This window comes from Gymnogyps californianus, chromosome 15 (assembly GCF_018139145.2).
Source record: "Gymnogyps californianus isolate 813 chromosome 15, ASM1813914v2, whole genome shotgun sequence".
Taxonomy (NCBI): domain Eukaryota; kingdom Metazoa; phylum Chordata; class Aves; order Accipitriformes; family Cathartidae; genus Gymnogyps; species Gymnogyps californianus.
In genome coordinates, this window is record NC_059485.1 from 17,995,712 (window position 1) to 18,013,712 (window position 18,001).

Consider the following 18,001-nt stretch of genomic DNA (forward strand, 5'->3'; position numbering starts at 1 on the left):
CTCCTTGCCATGGGGAACCCCACTTTGCCATGGGGACCCCCACCTTGCTATGGGGATCCCCTCCTTGCCATGGGGACACTTGCCCTGCCACAGGGACCCCCCACCTTGCCATGGGGACCCTCTCTCCTTGCCATGGGGAACCCCACTTTGCCATGAGGACACCCACCTTGCCATGGGGACCCTCTCCTTGCCATGGGAACCCCACTTTGCCATGGGACCCCCATCTTGCTATGGGGATCCCCTCCTTGCCATGGGGACCCTTGCCCTGCCACAGGGACCCCCACCTTGCCATAGGGACCCTTGCCTTGCCATGGGGACCCTCTCCTTGCCATGGGGACCCTCTCCTTGCCATGGGGAACCCCACTTTGCCATGGGGACCTCTGCCTTGCAATGGGGACCCCCACCTTGCCATGGGGACCCTTGCCCTGCCATGGGACCCCTGCTCTGCCATGGGGACACCCACCTTGCCATGGGGAACCCCACTTTGCCATGGGGACCCCTCCTCTGCCATGGGTACCCCCACCTTGCTATGGGGATGCCCTCCTTGCCATGGCGATCCTGGCCTTGCCATGGGGACCTCCACCTTGCCATGGGGACCCTTACCTTGACATGTGGACCCCCGCCTTGCATTGGGGACTCCTGCCTCCCAATGGGGACCCCCACCTTGCCATGGCAACCCTTGCCTTGTCATGGGGACCCTCACCCTGTTGTTCCCCTCCTGACAGCCTCCTCGAGCTCCGCCAGCCTCTCCAGGGCTTGTGCCTGCCCTCGGGGGCACCAGCCTGGGGGTCCGGATGCTCGGGGTCCCCGAGAGGGGACGGAGCCCCTTCGGCACCCGGGTTCCGTGGGGAAGGGCTAGGGGTATCCCCGCACGGCCCCGGGGCTGGACCAGGACTTGAGGCGAGGCTCCTCAGCTATTTTTTAAAGACGAGGTGGGTGCCTACCACAGCCACATCTCCTGCGGGTGCTCGGTGGGGCAGGAGAGCTCCCCACACAGCCGCGGGGGGCCGGGCAGTGGGATGAAGAGATACTGGGGACCCCCAGCCTCCAAGCAGCCCTCCGAGGTCCCAGCCCCCCCTGAGTCCCTCTTTTGCCTTTCCAGGAGGGTTTCTGCCTCCTGGCATGGCCCAGCCTGGAGCATCCCGCCCTTGCCATCACCCACCCATGGCACAAGGTGGAGGGTGCTCAGAGCCACCCCATGGGGACCCTTTTGTGGGCACGGGGGATGCCTCGGCTCCGTGGGGAAGCCCAAGGACCTGCTCGGTGGGGGGGGACTGCCCAGGAAGGGAGAAAGCTCTGCTGAAGGTGGGTGATCGGGCAGGGAGATGGAGGATCATCAAAAAGCACAAAGGAAGGAAGCAGGTCCCCCCTGCCATGGGGGGACGTGGAACCCCAAAGCCCTGGGTGCCCCGTAGGTGGCAGATGGGTCTAGGGCCCTTGGTCCCCACCTGCGCTGGCACAGCATGAGACCCCCGTAGAGCACACGTTCAGCTCTGGGGTCCCAGCAGAAGGCAGACCCGGACCTGCCGGAGCGGGTCCAGAGGGGACCACAGAAATGGTCAGGGGGCTGGAAGAACCTCTCCTGTGGAGGAAGGCTGGGAGAGCTGGGCTTGTTCAGCCTGGAGAAGACCTTCTTGCGGCCTGGCACTATAGAAGGGGGCTTCTAAGAACGATGGAGAGAGGCTTTTCAGCAGGACCTGCAGCGACAGGCGAAGGGGCGACGGTTTTAAACGGGAAGAGGGTGGATGTCGGTCGGCTACAAGGAAGAAATGCGTGGCGGGGAGGGCGGGGAGCCGCTGGAGCAGGCTGCCCGGCGGGGCTGGGGCTGCCCGGTCCCTGGGGAGCTCAAGGCCCGGCGGGACGGGGGCCGGAGCAGCCTGACCCAGCGGGAGATGTCCCTGCCCAGGGCAGGGGTTGGACCGGGTGATCTTTGAAGGTCCCATTCCATGAGTCGATGCTCTGCTCCGTTGCGGGACGTGGCTCCCCCTCCCCTCCCCGGAGACCCCCGGGGTCCCCCAGCCCGGGGGGCTGGCGGAGCAGCCGCCGTGCCCGCGGTCACAAGAGGGCACTGCGAGCCCGAGCATCCCGGGGCCCCGCTGGCCGGAGCGGGGCGGGGACGGACGGACGGACGGACGGACAGACGGACCCGGGGCCAAGCCGGGAGCCCGGAGCTGTCCGGGACCCGCTGCAGGGGCCGGTGGCTTCCCCTGCGCCCCATGCTCGGGCAGCTCCCGGGGCCCTCAGCCCCGCCAGCCCCATGGGGGGCCACCCTCCCTGAGGCAGCCGGGGACAAGGGGGGCACGGCCAGGGGACACAGCGGGGATGCTGGGCACGCTCAGGGGACACGGCCACCCCCCCACCCCCCCCAGAGCTCCCGGGCACGGCCGGCAGCCCCGGGACGCGGCATTTCGGCCGGTGGCAGCTCCGATAAAGCCCAGAGATGCTCTGCCCCATCGGCTGGCCCAGAGGGATGAGCAAACTGGTGGGTGCTGGGGGGGGTGTGGGGCTTTGCCCGGTCGCAGGTCAGCCCCAGCTCCGGTGGCCACTCCGAGCAGCTCCTGGCCCCCCTGACGGCCGTGTCCCAAAGCAGGGGTGCCCCTGGCCCAGTGGCCATGTGGAGGGAAGCCGGGGCTGGCCATGGTGGGCTTGTCCAGCCCGTGCCGAGGTTTGTCTCGTAACACCCGGTTAAGGTGGATCGGGGTGCTGCACACCCGGGCTGTGGCGGGGGCTGGGGGTGCTGGCTCACCCCGGGGTGCTGGGGTGGCGTGAGGGCAGGCTCACCACTGTGTGCCCGCGGGGATGGTGGCACCGGGCTCTGGCCTGCAGACAGCCATGTCCCACCTCCTCGCACCCTGGGGTGTCCCGAGGGAAAGTCCTCCCCGAGGGTGCTGAGCACCCCACTGGGCAGGGGATCAGTCTCAGTGGGGTGAGGTCCCTCCCTGCTTGGGGACACCAGCACCTGGTGGCACTGGTGCCACCCCACCTCCGGTGCCACCCCATCTCTGGTGCCACCCCATCTCTGGTGCCACCTTGCCCCTGGGGACCCAGCGGAGGCTGTCCGTGGGCTCCCTGGCTGGATCCCAGGCCAAGCTCTGAGCCCAGCCGGCCCCGCTTCCCTACGGTGCCACAGGATCCGGCCCCGGGACCACGTCCGTCCCCCCATGCCAGGGGTCACCTGCGAGCCAGGCCCTCCAGCCGAGCAACCCCACACAGCAGCCAGCGGCTGCGGTACGAGGGCCAGCAGGCTCAGAGCCCCCCGCCCCGACACCCCAACACCCTGACACCCCAACACCCTGACACCCCAGCACCCTGACACCCTGACATCCCCACCCCGACCCACTCCACCTTAACCCGCAGCCCCTCCGGCCCCTCATTTTCCACGGATTCCAGCAGCTTGCCTTCTTTCAGCATCATTTCATGGCCAGAGGGCTGCGAATCCCCTTCTCCCCCGCCTGCCCCCCCCACCCCCCGGCCCCCTCCCCTTCCCCCCTTCCCCTCTTTCTTTCCACCATCCAAATTTACAATCCCTCATTTCCATTCCGCTCCACCCTCTCTCCGGGAACTTTGTTCCCAGCCTGTATCATCCCATCCCAATTGTTCGGTGTTTATTTCAAACATTTTGGCGGGCTGTCACTGGATGGAAACTTAATTAATTGTGGGGTTTGTGGGGCCGGCACAATAGCAGCTGAAGTGGGGGGGGGGATAAAATCCCAAGGAGGGGGGTTAGAGGGGGGGAAGTGGGGGTTCGGGTGTGCGTGACCCCCGTGCCAGGCCCACCGCCACGCGTCTCTGCTTCCCTGGTTAAGAAAATGCCCCGTGGGGAGGGGGGTGCTGCCGGGGGTGTGGGGGGGTGTTGTTTATATGGAGGTTGGGGTGTGTGTAACTCTTGGGGTACGCAGTTCTGGGGAGGGGGTTGTAAACCAGGGGGGCTGTAGTCTGGGGGGTGCATAGACTGGGGTGTATATAGCCTGGGGTGTGCATAGCTTGGGGTGTATATAGCTTGGGGTGTACCCAGCTTGGGGTGTACATAGTTTGGGGTGTACATACTTTGGGGTGTGCGTAGCTTGGGGTGTATATAGCTTGGGGTGTGCATAGCTTGGGGTGTGCACAGCTTGGGGTGTACATAGTTTGGGGTGTACGTAGTTTGGGTGTATATAGCCTGGGGTGTGTGTAGCTTGGGTGTATATAGCTTGGGGTCTGCATAGCTTGGGGTGTGCATACTTTGGGTGTATATAGCCGGGTGTGCACAGCTTGGGGTGTGCATAGCTTGGGGTGTACATACTTTGGGGTGTATATAGCCTGGGGTTTATATAGCTGGGGTGTGCGTAGCTTGGGGTGTACATAGCTTGGGGTGTGCACAGCTTGGGGTGTATAGCTTGGGGTGTATAGCTTGGGGTGTGCACAGCTTGGGGTGTGCATACTTTGGGGTGTATATAGCTTGGGGTGTGCACAGCTTGGGGTGTGCATACTTTGGGGTGTGCATAGCTTGGGGTGTGCACAGCTTGGGGTGTGCATAACTCGGGGTGTGGGTAGCCTGGGGTGCCTGTAGCCCCGGGTGTGCATGGCCTGGGGTGTACATAACAATGGGTGTGCATATACTTGGGTGTGCATAGCCCGGGGTGTGCGTAATTCGGGGTGAGCATAGCTTGGGGTGTGCACAGCTTGGGGTGTGCATATCCTTGGGTGTGCATAGCTGGGGTGTACCCAGCCTGGGGTGCCCGTAGCCCGGGGTGTGCACCGCCATGGGTGTACGTAACTCAGGGTGCACACAACCAGGGGGTCTCCGTAGCCCGGGCTGCACCCGCCGTGCCCCAGCCCTGCCCCCCGGCCTCAGCCCCGGCCCCCCCCCCCCCCCCCCGGGCCGCTGCCAGCCGCTCCGGCCGGTGTCCCCCACCGCGGGGAGCCCCGGCGCTGCGGCCCCCGGGCTGGGGGGGGGGGGGGGGGGGGCCGGGGAACGGCCGCCGGGATCCCGGTGGAAGCGGGGGGGGGGTCCGGGGATGCCCGGGGCGGGCGCTGCCGGTGCCGCCGGCGGGGAAGGGGGGGGGGGGGGGGGGCGGCGGCCCCGCCCCGCCGCCGCCATTGGCGGAAAGTTTGGGGCGCGGCGCGGGGTGGCGGCCCCGCTCCCCCCCCCGCACCCCCCCCCCCCGCACCCCCCCGCCCCCGGTGCGGGCAGCGGTGCGGGCAGGGCCGGGCAGGGCCGGGCCGGGCCGCCCCGGGGCCGCCGCGGGCGCGGCCATGTGGGCGCTGCGGGCGCTGTGCCTGGCCGGGCTGGGCGCGGCGCTCGGCGGTGCCTCGGCGGATCAGTGCAGCTGGAGGGGCAGGTAGGCACCGGCACCGGCACCGGCACCGGGGGGGCAGCCCGGGGTGCTGGGGGACACACACGCGGGTCCCCGGCTCAGCATCCCCCCCCCCGCTGCCCGGTTCGCAGCTCCCTCGGGGAGCTCCCGCCGCCCGCGCAGGGCAGGCTCGGGTTGGAGGGGGTGTGTGTGTGTGTGTGTGTCTGCCACCACCTCCTGCATCCGTGGGGCAGGGTCACGGGTGGGATGCTGGAACCTGCGCCTGCCTCAGTTTCCCCACTGCTGGGTGCGGCTGCCCCCCCCCTCCCCCTCGAGGGATGCTGGTCCCCGGGGTGCTGGGGCCGCAGGGCTCCCCGCCTCTCCCCGAGTCCCCCCCACTCGTGAAATGTAGCTCTGCGGCCGGCGGGGCCCCGAGCCCCTCGCCAGGGCCCGACACGCCGCTGGCCGCGGTGGGGAAGGCGCCGAGCTCCCGAACAAAGAGCCGGGGCCCGCCAGGAGGGGCTGCCGCAAGCCCCACGCGGGGGGCGTGGGGGGCCACGGGAGCCACGAGCAGCGTGGCCGGGACAAAGCAGCCCCACGGCTGCCTCTGCTCCCCCCAGCCCGGCTTTCCCGCGTGTCCCCCCCCTCCCCGCTAAAAATGCAGCGGGCAAGACGTGGCTCTGGGCACCGTTCACACGCGAGCCCGTATCCTGCGCGAGTGGGGGGGGGGGGCGTGTAACCCTCCCAGCACCCACTAGAGATCCCCCAAAGTGGGGGGATGCAAGGGAACAGGCAACCCCAAGGCTACAGTCACCCTGGCTGGGGTGGCTTGGGAGCCCATCCTGGGTGCGAGGGGTCTGTGCTGCCGTGGCCCCCCCTCAGCCCCCCTGGGAAGGTGCTGGGGAACACGAGCACCCCTCAAATGATGCGCTTGCACCCCAAGCCCAAGGCATCGAGGGTTTGGTGCTATTCCTCCCTGTGTTCATCCCGCACGCCTCTGCGGAGCTGCTGCTCGAGAGTGCCAGCATGCTGCTACACCAGGGGGGGGACGGACACGCGGCTGGGGGGGTTCCCCATCACCCGGGGGGTCCTGGCTGATGGGGGCTGCTGTGCCTCGCAGCGGGCTGTCGCAGGAGGCTGGCAGCGTGGAGCAGCTCTCCCTGCACTGCGCCGAGGGCTCGCTGGAATGGCTGTACCCCACGGGGGCCCTTCGTCTCCGCCTGGCTCCCCGTCTGCCCCCCGCCACCGCCGCCGTCAAGGGCAGGAGCCCCCAGCACGTCACCGCCTGCGTCAAACCTGCCGGCACCTTTCGGGGGGCTCAGCTCTACCTGGAGAGGGAGGGGATGCTGGAGCTGCTGCTGCCGGAGGCCCCCCGGCCCCGCGTCCGCTGCTTCAGCTGGCTGCCCCGGGAGAAGGTGGCTCTGTTCCTGCAGGCCACCCCGCACCGCGACATCAGCCGCCGCATCGCCGCCTTCCGCTACGAGCTGCGGGGGACTGGCTGGCCCGCCCGGCGCTGCCCGCCGCCAGCCTCACCGGAGAAGGTGAGCGCCGAGCATCCCGGGTCAGCCTGCCTCAGTTTCCCCAGGGCTGCCGCCGTCTCCCTTGCCGGGGTGTCCCTGGTCTGCGCGGAAGCGAGGGGATGGAGGGGCCGGATCCGGGGTGGTGTGTGTCCCCACACCAAGGCTGGTCACCGGGAGCCACCGCGGTGAACGGGTGGTGACAGGCTGTGCTTGGCCTTTGCAGGGGCGTGCCGGCCGTGCAACGACACCGAGATCCTGATGGCCATTTGCACTAGTGACTTTGGTGAGTGCAGCCCCCCCGGGTGCTGGGGGGTGTCCTGGGACCCCAGGGGAGGGAAGGAAACTCGAACTGGGGGGGGGCAACGGCCCCGCAGGCAGCCCTGGCCTCCCCTTCGCGGGCTGGCCTGGCTTGGGCTGCGGCCATCAGTGTCACAGAGGCTGCCATGGGATGGGGACAGGGATGGGGATGGGGACAGGAATGGGGACGGGAATGGAGATGGGGACAGGGATGGGGATGGGAATGGGGATGGGGACGGGGACAGGGACACGCTGACACCCCTCCTTGCCTTCTCTCCACAGTGATCCGCGGCAGCATCCGGAGCGTCTCCAACGACGCGGAGCTGCAGGAATCCGTCATCGGGGTGAGCGCCGCCCGCATCCACCGCCAAAAGTTCCCCCTCTTCCAGGCGGGGGGGTGGCCGGGGCGGCCGGCGGGCAGCATCCGCACCCCGCTGCGCTGCGGCGTCAAGCCGGGCCCCGGCACCTTCCTCTTCACGGGGTGGCTGCATTTCGGCGAAGCCTGGCTGAGCTGCGCGCCCCGCTATAGGGACTTCCAGCGCATCTACGAGGGGGCGCGGCGCACGCGCCAGAACCCCTGCGAGTTCCCCGTGGACTGAGCGGCTCGGCGAGGGCAGCCCGGCCCCGTGGGTGCTGGGGGGCTGGGGTCCCGCAGGCAGCGAGAGCATCCCCGGGGGGACGCCGGGGCGGCGTGCCAGCAGGGATGGTACCCGGAGGGAGCGCGGCGCTTCGGTCCTCGCTGGGTAGCTGGGCTCCGGCAGCACCCGCCGCCGGGCTGAGGGGGGGGTCCCGGGAAAATCCTGCCAGAAGGGAAGGGATTTTCCCAGGGCGCGCTTGCCCGTGGTCCCCAGGGACCTGCCCGGGCGAGGGGTGCAGCGGCGTGGGGCAATGGGTTGAGGGCTCCCAGGGGACCGGGGTGCTGCAGGCTCGGGGTGCTGCATGCTCAGGGGATGCTGTGGGGCACGGTGGGTCCGGCACGATGGGGGCAGCCATCCCCACCCTGGGAGGGCTCGGTGGAGGGTGGCCGTGGCGGTGGGTGGCCGTGGTGGCAGGGCTGGGGACACGGTGGGCACGGTGGGGTGCGGAAGGGCCAGGAGGTGGATTTGCGATGTCGAGGGTGGAAGGGGGAGCGGGACGGCAGCGAGCCTTGCCCTGGCCCTGCCTGCGATGCGGGGCATGGGCAGGAGCTGCCGGGCGGATGCTGAGGAAGAGGAGGGAGGCCGAAGGGAGCAAGGGGGATGGCGAGGTGGGAGGAAGGCTGGCGCGGGGAGCAGAGGTGTCCCCGGCACGGCCGGGGCAGGACCAAAGCGCCGATGCGGGAAGGTGCCACGGGAGCGGGGAGAGATCGAGCCGTGCCACCCGTCACCGCCAGCCCAGGGCCGTGGCCTTGCGGTGGCTGCCGGGTCCCACTGTGCCGGGTGCCGGCAGCGGGGCCCGCTGTGCCAGCCGGGGGGGGGGGGATTTTTGACCGTGGGGGTGGGGGGCATCGTATGTGCACTAAAGTTATAACGATACCAAATTTGTGACTTTTTTATAAACTAAGCTGTATTTGTAGCGTGCGCGTGTGCATCTCCTTTTTTGAAAAAGCTGAGCGGGACGTTCACCGACGGGCGCCGCGGGCGAGTGCCGGTGCCGATGCGCGCCACGGTGCGAAGCGCTGCCTCCCCCTGTGCCAGCTCCAACCGCAGACCCTGCCTCCTGAGGGGCTGGAAACAGCCCCACCGTTTGTGTATCTAGAGAGAGAGAGAGATTGCTATTTCTAAGTGCTGCATCCCTGGTGCCCCTCGAGCTGGGTCGCTTTGGGGTTCCTCTCCCTGGGTATCACCCAGTGAGCGGGGCCGGGGGCGGGTGGCCCCGTGCGGGGTGGGTGACCCCACCGGCGGAGCCGCTGTCAGGGCCGATTCTCGTCAGAGCCGCCGACCACAAGGCCTCATTGTGCCGGGCTGCGCGGCGCCGGCTTCCCAGCCCTGCCCGCTCCCGTCCCGCCGCTGCCCCCCTCCACGGGGGCTTCGCTCCAGCCCCCAGCCTCCGGCTCCCGCTCCTCCGGGCTGCGCAGGCGTCCCTGGATGGTAGTGAGGGGGACGGGACCCCCCCCCAGCCGGGGATGGGGCACAGGACCCCTCAGCCAGGGACCTTTCCTCCCCATCAATGGAAAAGCTCAGCCCCTGAGTGCCCCCCCAGCACCCCCCGAGCCCCCAAACCACCCGAGCTGGGGTGATGGCACACGTCAGCTTGTGCTTTAATACCTTTTCAATATTATTTCGATAACACCTTTTCAAATACTACTAGGCAGGCTGAACCGCCGGGTATTTGATGCCTCCACTGACCAGAACGTGCTTTTCCTTGCCAAGAAACCATTTCCAAAGAGTGCTGCGGGCTTTGGAGTCTAATTAAATATATATAGATATGTGTGCGTGTGTGTATAAAATGATCTGGTTGTGATAAGATCCTGCCCAGTAGGTTCGATACTGCAACATGTTTTCCCTTGAGGAGAGTTCGATGCTTATTTTATGCTTTAGTGCCAAAGGGCTGGTGCTCATTTTGCGGCCGGGATGGGCCCAAGGGCAGGATCCGGCCCTGGGGGAGACTGATGCTCCACGCCAGGCTCTCGAGGACGCCAGCATCCCCCCGGATTTTGGCAGTAGGCAGGAGCCGAGCGAGGCAGGGGGAAGGGGAAGGAGTGGGAAACCCAGCGGAGGAGGAAAAAGGAGGCTGGAAAAGCAATAAATGAGGTGCAAAGGGAATTGCGCTGCCCACGACATCCTCCGTATGCACCGGGGGTAAATCACGGCTGCTCCGACCCCGCTGCAATCCAGCGCATTCCTCTCGGCTAAATTACAGCATTTAATGCGCCGAGCATCCGGCGGCTTTCTGTCCAGCAGCAGAATCTCTTGTTTTTCTTCAAATCTGTTTATTTGGCCAAACTAGCTCATTCTGCTGCGGCGGAAAGGGCTGTCGTTCTGCTCGTCCTCCGCTGCAGAGGTTTTCGTGCTGTTTTCAGTGCCCTCTGCCCTGTGTCAGGTTGGGTCGGCCGCCCTCGCTTCCCACGGCTGCCGGCTCCCGCGGCGGCTGGGCCCCGGCCAGGGCGCAAACGCTTCCTACGGGAGCATCCCACGGGGGGGGACACACACCAGGCAGCCAGTGCCTCAGTTTCCCCACTTGTAGGATGGGGATAACAGCCCTTCCCTGCTGCTCGCGGCTGCTGTGCTACCAAGCAGCATCCTGTGGTCCCGGCATCCCCATCTCCCCGGGGCCTGTCATCCGAACATTTCCCCAAAAGCAGAGTCCGGCCTCGGCCAAGCCAAATTCCTGCCCGCCCTCTTGGCAACGGAGCATGGCCACGGAGAGTAAAAACACAATGACACAAACTCTATCCCGGTTAATATTTCCTCCGCAGGATGGAAAATGTGGTGGGAAGCGGCGCAGCGTGGCGGGGAGAGGAGGTTGGGGGCCACAGTGTGCCGGGGGCTGCTTTGGGCACACCAGATGGGAGCTGGGGGGTCTCTGGAGGGGCAGCCGGAGCCCAGCCGGGCTCGGAGAGAAGGGTGCAGCGGCACCCTGCGAGCCCAGGGAAGGTCCCCGCTGCGGGCATCGCAATGCCCACTTGGCATGGCTCTCTGCAGCATCCCTGGGGATGGTCCAAAAGCCGCCCCCCCCCCCCCCCCCCCCCCCCCCCCGCGAGGGTGGGTTTGGGGACGCCATGGAGAGCGACGCCCCAAAACCAGCTCCCTCGGTGGAAATGTGCCCAGGGAGGTGCCCGGGGTTCCTCATCCCATGGGATCAGTCCCATCGTGGACCCAGGTGTCCGGGCAGGGACACACACACGCACACATCCCAGCCCAGGGAACCCTCCGGGGACCGTGGAGCCCTTCGATCACGCTGCCGATGGATGTCCACGCTGGGACAGCAAAACACAGAGCGGTGGCACTGGCGGGGTGTCCCCCGGTCCCTGTCCCCATCCCCGTCGCACAAAGGGAGCTGCCGTTTCCCGCCATTCCCCCCCCCCCGCACCGCCCCTGGCCCTTCTCCCCCCTCTCCTGCCCCCTTCGCCCTCCTCCTTCCCCACCGCCGGATAAAAGCCTGAACGTGTGAATCGAGGGGCACAAAGGGGAGGCACAAAGGCGGCCGGCCCCACTCAGCCCTCCCTGCGGCCTCCGGGCCCGAGCAGAGACCTGCAGGCCTCGCGTCCGCCCTGGGGATGACTGGCCAGCCTGCCTGCCCTGCCTGCCCTGCCTGCCCTGCCCGCAGTGCCCTAGAGCCCAGGAGCTGCCGTGGGGCAGGGGGATGCCCCTGGAACCAAGGGGTCCCCCATAGGGTCAGGATGACGTCCCTGGGGTTAGGGGATACCCCATAGGGTCAGGATGATGCCCCTGGGACCAGGGGGTCCCCCATAGGGTCAGGATGACGTCCCTGGGGTAGGGGATACCCATAGGGTCAGGACGATGCCCTGGGAGGGGGTCCCCATAGGTCAGGATATTGCCCCTGGCACCAGGGGATGCTCCATAGCGTCAGGATGACATCCGTGGTGTTGGGGGATACCCCATAAGGTCAGGATGATGCCCTTGGGGTTCACAGATACCCCACAGGGCTGGATGATGCCCCTGGGACCAGGGGATGCCCTATAGGTCAGGATGAGGCCCCTGGGGTTCAGGAATGCCCCATAGGGTCAGGATGATGCCCCTGGGACCAGGGGATGCCCCATAGGATCAGGATGAGGCCCCTGGGGTTCAAGGATGCCCCATAGGGTTGGATGATGCCCCTGGGACCAGGGGATGCCCCATAAGGTCAGGATGATGCCCTTGGGGTTCGGGAATGCCCCAAAGGGTCAGGATGATGCCCTGCGACCAGGGGATGCCCCATAAGGTCAGGATGATGCCCTTGGGGTTCAGGAATGCCCCATAGGGTCAGGATGATGCCCCTGGGACCAGGGGATGCCCGGCAGCAGGTAGGATGGGGCAGTTTGGGCGTCTGCACGGAGCAGCAGAGAAGGGAGCGGGGGGCACAGCCCAAGCCCCGGGCAGGACGGGGCAAGCTCTGCCCCACGGCCCTCGGCGAGATGAGAAGCGAGAGTGACCCCGAGGACACCGACACCCCCCCCCCCCAACCCTGCCACCTCTTGGGGAGCTGTGCCCCAAAGCCTGGCATGAGGGTCTGCTTCGAGCCCTCCACTTTGGCCGGGCCAAAGCCAAGCCAGCATCATCCCTGTGCCGGGGAGAGATGCTCGGGGCCGGGGCAGGACCCTGGCCCGCAGCGGGGCCCCCGCGGCCCCTCACCCCGGCTCTCCCCGTTCCAACGCGCCTGCGCCCAGTGGGCCGGGCTGCCGACAGCTGGCGGGAAGGAGCTTTCCCAGCGCATAGCGACAAATTCCTGGCGGTCAGGGCTGCTTTGCAACCGCCGCGGCCCCGGCGGGGGGAAGCTGCCCTGGAAAGAGGCGGATTAAAAGCTCTTTGGCTCCAGCGACGCATCCCAACTGGTCCCCTCGCACGGCCACCTGCTCGGTCCAGCACCCCGAGATGCTGCCGGCCGCCCCGAGGGCTGGGGCAGAAGGAGATGCTGCCACCCCCCCCTCCTCCCCGCCAGCCCCGGCCAAGTGTCGGGGGCCCAGCAAGGAGAGCTCAGCCCTGCCTGGGAATTGCTTCATTAATTAATTTGCTCTGCAGCATCACAGGGGGCCCTTGGGCTGCCCCAGGGACCGGCTCGTCCCCGGGAACCATCCATCCTCCTCGTCTGCGGCAGCAGCCTCCCGGCCCCCCTCTTCCCCCAGCTCCTATTTCTCCTGATTTTCTGCTCACTCACAGCCTTAGCCGGCTCCACCTGCCAGCGAGCACCAGAAAATCGGAGCAATCCCCGTGGCCCCCGATTTGGCCGCAGCCACGCTGGGCCTTTTGGTGGGGCGGGGAGGGGAAAGAGCCCTGGGCGATATTTCTGGGCTATACGCAGCGCGTAGGGATGGCTTTTCCTCCCCGGCGGAGCCCCGTCGCTGCTCCGGGGGATGTGTTTAACGGGGTCTGGTTGTCATTAAGCGCGTCGAGCCGCACGCCTCGGTTTGAGGGTTAGAGCACGCGTGTGCATGCGTGTGGGTGCGTGTGCATCCTCACGCCAAGGGCAGAATATTTGGTTCCCACAAATAAGGGCAAGAGCGGAGCAGAAACATGTGCTCGCCTTTGGCAGCTCCTCCCTTGGCTGCTGCCCGCGGCGGCTCATCGGCAAAGGGGGTCTCCAGGCGGGCCGGTGCCGGGGGCTGCCGGCTGTGCCGCCCCCAGGGCCGGGGAGGTGGGAAATCTGCTCCCCAATTCCGCTCCCCTGCACCCCAAAGCCGTTCCCAGGCTGGGGCTGCCCACAGGGTTTTCTCCTCCACCCGCAATCACGCGTGGGTGACGTCCCCTGGGAGCCCCGGGCGTGCGAGGAGGCCGGTCGCCCCATAGCGAGGGCGTGGGGTGCCACTGGCCATTGCACGGACCCCCAGGGCCGTCCCCAAGCTCTCGGGGGACACCCTGATACGGTGCTGGAGGGGAAGCCCCGGGGAGCCCCGCAAATATTGACCCAAAGGCCAAGGGGGGGGAGCAGGGGAGGAAGGCGACGGCCGTGAAATCCCCGGCGAGAGGCCGATGTGGCAGCAAGCACCAGCGCAGGCAGGAAAGCTGCCTGCCCTTTGTGCGCCCGCTCCCCTAATTGAGCCGTTATTATTCCCGGGTTTGGTTTGGTTTGGGGGGGTTTTTTTATTAATTGCGGGTGGGCAGGGGTTGCAGGGGCCTGGCTGCACCCCCCACACCCCCTTCCCCGCGCCCCCGGCCCCAGCACCCCCCCGCTTCCCACACGCCGGAATTTTCCCACAGTCGCCGCTCCCTCGCAGCAGGAAACCCACCGCCCGCGCGTCTGCGGCACGCACAGCCGCAAACAACTGTGCACAGCCGTGCACAAGTGTGAACAACGGCGCACAGCCCGGCACAACCGCACGCAACCGCGCACAGCTGCACACAACCGTGCTCAGCCGTGCACGGCCACACACAACCATGCACAACCGTGTACAGCTGCACAAAACCGTGCACAACCACGCACAGCCGTGCATGGCCACACACAGCCGTGCACTACTGTGCACAGCAGCATACAGCCATGCACAGCCACACACAACCATGCACAGCCGTGCACAGCCACACAGAACCGTGCACAGCCATGCACAGCCCTACAAAACTGCGCACAACTATGCACAACTGTGCATAGCTATGCACAACCACACACACAACCATATACAACTGCGCACAACTGTGCACAACCACGCACAGCGCTGCACAGCCATGCACAACCGCACACAACTGTGCACAGCCCTGCACAACTGCACATGACCATACACAACCATGCACAGCTGCACACAACCGTGCACAACTGCCCAGGACCATGCACGACCCTGCACAGCCGCGCACAGCCGCACATAACCATGCACAACTGCACGAGACCATGCACAATGGTGCACAGCCACACACAACCGTGCACAACTGCCCAGGACCGTGCACAACCCTGCCCAGCCGCGCACAGCCGCACACAACCGTGCACAACTGCCCAGGACCGTGTACAACCCTGCACAGCCGTGCACAGCCGCACACAACTGCCCAGGACCATGCACAACCCTGCCCAGCCGCGCACAGCCGCACACAACCGTGCACAACTGCACACGACCATGCACAATGGTGCACAGCCGCGCACAACCGTGCACAACTGCACGAGACCATGCACAATGGTGCACAGCCGCACACAACCGTGCACAACTGCACACGACCGTGCACAACCCTGCACAGCCGCGCACAACCGTGCACAACCGTGCACAACTGCCCAGGACCATGCACGACCCTGCCCAGCCGCGCACAGCCGCACACAACCGTGCACCACTGCCCAGGACCGTGCACAACCCTGCCCAGCCGCGCACAGCCGTGCCCAACCGTGCCCAACTGCCCAGCCGTGCCCCGCCGCAGCAGGCGGTGCCGCTCCCTCCAGCCCCGCACACAAAGACCCGCCGGTGGGGGGGGGTGGTGGTGTTCCAGCCCCAACCCCCCCCCCCTCCCCCCCCCGGTGCCGGCAGCCCCGGGGCCGCTCCCGGGCGGGCAGCGGGGCGGGGAGCAGCGGCGGCGGAAGGCGGGCGGCGGGGCCACCCCTTCCGGCAGCCATGGAGCCGGAGGAGCCGGGAGAGGCGGCGTGGGGGCGGCGAGGGGGGGACGGGCTGGGCGGGCGAGGGCTGCTGGAGCTGGCGGTGGCCAGCGGGGTGGCCGCTTGGGCTACCTGGGCCGTCTTCTTGATGCCCGGCTTCCGCCGGGTCCCCCTGCGGCTCCAGGTACCGCCGCTGTCCGCCTCCCCCCCCCCCCGGGCCCGCGGGGAGCTCGGCCCCCCGGCCCTGACCGCCCCCCCTTCTCCCCCAGGTGCCCTACCAGCCCTCCGGCCCCCAGCAAGTGGCGAACGCCCTGGCCCTGCTGCGGGGCCGCTCGGGGAAGACGGTGGATTTGGGATCGGGAGATGGACGGCTTGTAAGAGCGAGCAGAGGGGGATGGGGGGGGGGGGGCTTCGGGCTGCCCTGGATGGGTGAAGGGCAGGGAGGGGGCTGCGCTTACCAGGAGGGTGGGTGGGAGCCACCCACCCACCCGGCTGCTGCCCTGCTCCGGGCTGTGGTTCTAGGTGGTCCTCCTGGCTGTGGTCCTGGACCATCCTAGGTGGTTCTAGATGGCACTAGGTGGTCCTGGATAGCCCTAGGTGGTCCTAGATAGCCCTAGGTGGTCCTAGACAGCACTAGGTGGTCCTAGACGGCACTAGGTGCTCCTAGACAGCCCTAGAAGACATCCCATGCAGTGAGCAGGGTGGGAATGACCACTCTAGGAGGAAAGAGCCTTTGCACCGGGATGGTGCGAGGACCGAGGTCACCCTGCCCGTGAGGCAGCAGGAGGGAGCGAGTGGAGCTGGGCAACAGCCCCTGCTCCCCAAATTGTCCCCCAAACTTAACTCCGAGGTTCATTTTAGTTGCAACTCTCTCTCTCTCTCTCTCCAGGTGGTAGAGGCTTATAAGCAAGGTCTCAGACCAGCCTGTTGGCTATGAGCTCAATCCCTGGCTCCTGTGTCTCTCCAACTACCGGGCCTGGAAGGCTGGGTACCACGGGAAGGTTTCCTTCCTGAAGAAAGATCTGTGGAAGGTAACGGCATCCCGAGGGTCTGGCTGTGCTAAGGCAGGGCCAGGGCTTGGTCTGCATCTCCGGACAGGCTTTGCTGACGGTTGCTTGCTCCTTCCCCAACCCACGCTGCTCCCAGGAGGCAGAAAAACCATCTTCCTTTTCCAGGGGAACACCAGCCTGGGCAGCCCGTGGCTGGCTGCTGTTTGAGAAGAGGTCTTAGGTGCTGCTGACACACGGTGACCTTCAGAGACGTGCTGCTAAAGCTGGCATCACGTACAACCGGAGAAAACCCAGCCGGGAACATGGTTCCGGGACGATGCTGGAGGCGGGTGTTTTGTAAGAGGTGCTGCTTTCACATCCAGCTCCCGGTCACACCAGCACATCCCCGTCGGACACGTTGTGGGGCGTCTTTGCTTCCTCCGAGGTTCAGAAGATCACCCGCAAGGCATTCGGCCACTCGAATGGTTCCCCCCCGTTCCCCCTCTGCCTGTTGCTTCTTTCATTCCCCTTTTCCTTCTCTTTTAAGGTGAATCTTTCGGATTGCAACAACGTGATCGTGTTCCTGGCCCCCAGCGTGGTAAGTCGGTCCCTTACACCCCGACTTGTTCTGAGCGAGCTTGAGGGATGGTTTTCTTAGAAAAGAGAGAGAATCTGGGACGGCGGCAAAGACTCTTTAAAAAATAAGGCCAAGCGGGCGTCGCTGTGAGCGAGCGGTTTGGTGCTCAGCACCACTCGAATTTATAGAATCACAGAATCATTTAGGTTTGAAAGGACCTTTAAGATCATTGAGTCCAACCGTTAATGTAACACTGCCAGGTCCACCGCTAAACCATGTCCCTAAGCGCCACATCTACACGTCTTTTAAATACCCCCAGGGATGGTGACTCCACCACTTCCCTGGGCAGCCTGTTCCAGTGCTTGACAGCCCTTTCGGTGAAGAAATTTTTCCTAATACCCAATCTAAACCTCCCCTGGCGCGACATGAGGCTGTTTCCTCTTCTCCTATCACTTGTTACCTGGTCCTAGTCCTAACCATACCCAGGGCTAGTACCAGCCCTACGTTTTGGAAGGGTCTTTGGTTGATGCTGCCTGCTTGGGACCCACCGGCCGTGCCGAGAAGCTGCCCTGTGGTCCCTGGTGGCACTGCCGCTTGATGACTGTTTCCTAAGGCCGCCTGACTCTGGCTGTCTCTCTCTTCCCCAGAAACCTCCCCTAGCCACCAAGCTCCTTGCAGAACTTCCCGACGAAGCCCGGGTGGTGGCTGGACGCTTCCCCTTCCCTTCCTGGACCCCCACCAGCAGCCTTGGGCAGGGGCTAGAGCAAGTCTGGGCCTATGACATGAAGGAGGTGCGGCGAGCAGCGCAGAGCGGCGCAGAGGGAAGCCCAGTCTAACAGCAGCCTCGTTAAGCCTGGCATTAAGAGTCAGAGCCTCTCCAGCCCTTGGGCTCAGCTCAGGACAGCAGCGAGAGGGCTGCTTGGCCAGGCTTTTTCCCGGGGACTTGCAGGGTGGTAGTCCCTCGGTTTTCCAAAGAGTGGGCAGTTTCAGGGAAGCAAGGGAGGGGAAAATCAGACCTAGAAATCCTGGAATTATCGCAGGATTTAAGGGCTGAATCTCCGGTGCCTCTTTCTGTACATTTGCTACTTTATTTCTAGTTAATTTTTCAAAATAAACATTTGGTCCGTTCTTCCCTTGAGACTTCTGCTTTGCCTTTGAGCCGCCGAGTGCTCCTGGAGCCAGAGCAGCCGCTGCTCCCGGCCT

At 66.0% G+C, this 18,001-nt stretch overlaps 2 protein-coding genes across 2 annotated transcripts; both read left to right on the plus strand.

Annotated features, from left to right (window-relative positions):
- The first annotated feature begins 5,235 nt into the window (after window positions 1-5,235).
- METRN (meteorin, glial cell differentiation regulator) lies at window positions 5,236-7,692 on the plus strand. The gene is given in 5 exon segments (XM_050906095.1): window positions 5,236-5,321; window positions 6,397-6,761; window positions 6,764-6,817; window positions 7,020-7,079; window positions 7,376-7,692. Coding segments are annotated over 5 exon segments (882 nt in total).
- Window positions 7,693-15,251: 7,559 nt separating this feature from the next.
- ANTKMT (adenine nucleotide translocase lysine methyltransferase) lies at window positions 15,252-17,936 on the plus strand. Its single transcript, XM_050906211.1, is given in 6 exon segments — window positions 15,252-15,416; window positions 15,502-15,606; window positions 16,122-16,157; window positions 16,159-16,263; window positions 16,769-16,819; window positions 17,446-17,936. Coding segments are annotated over 6 exon segments (651 nt in total). The 3' UTR covers window positions 17,635-17,936.
- Window positions 17,937-18,001: the final 65 nt, after the last annotated feature.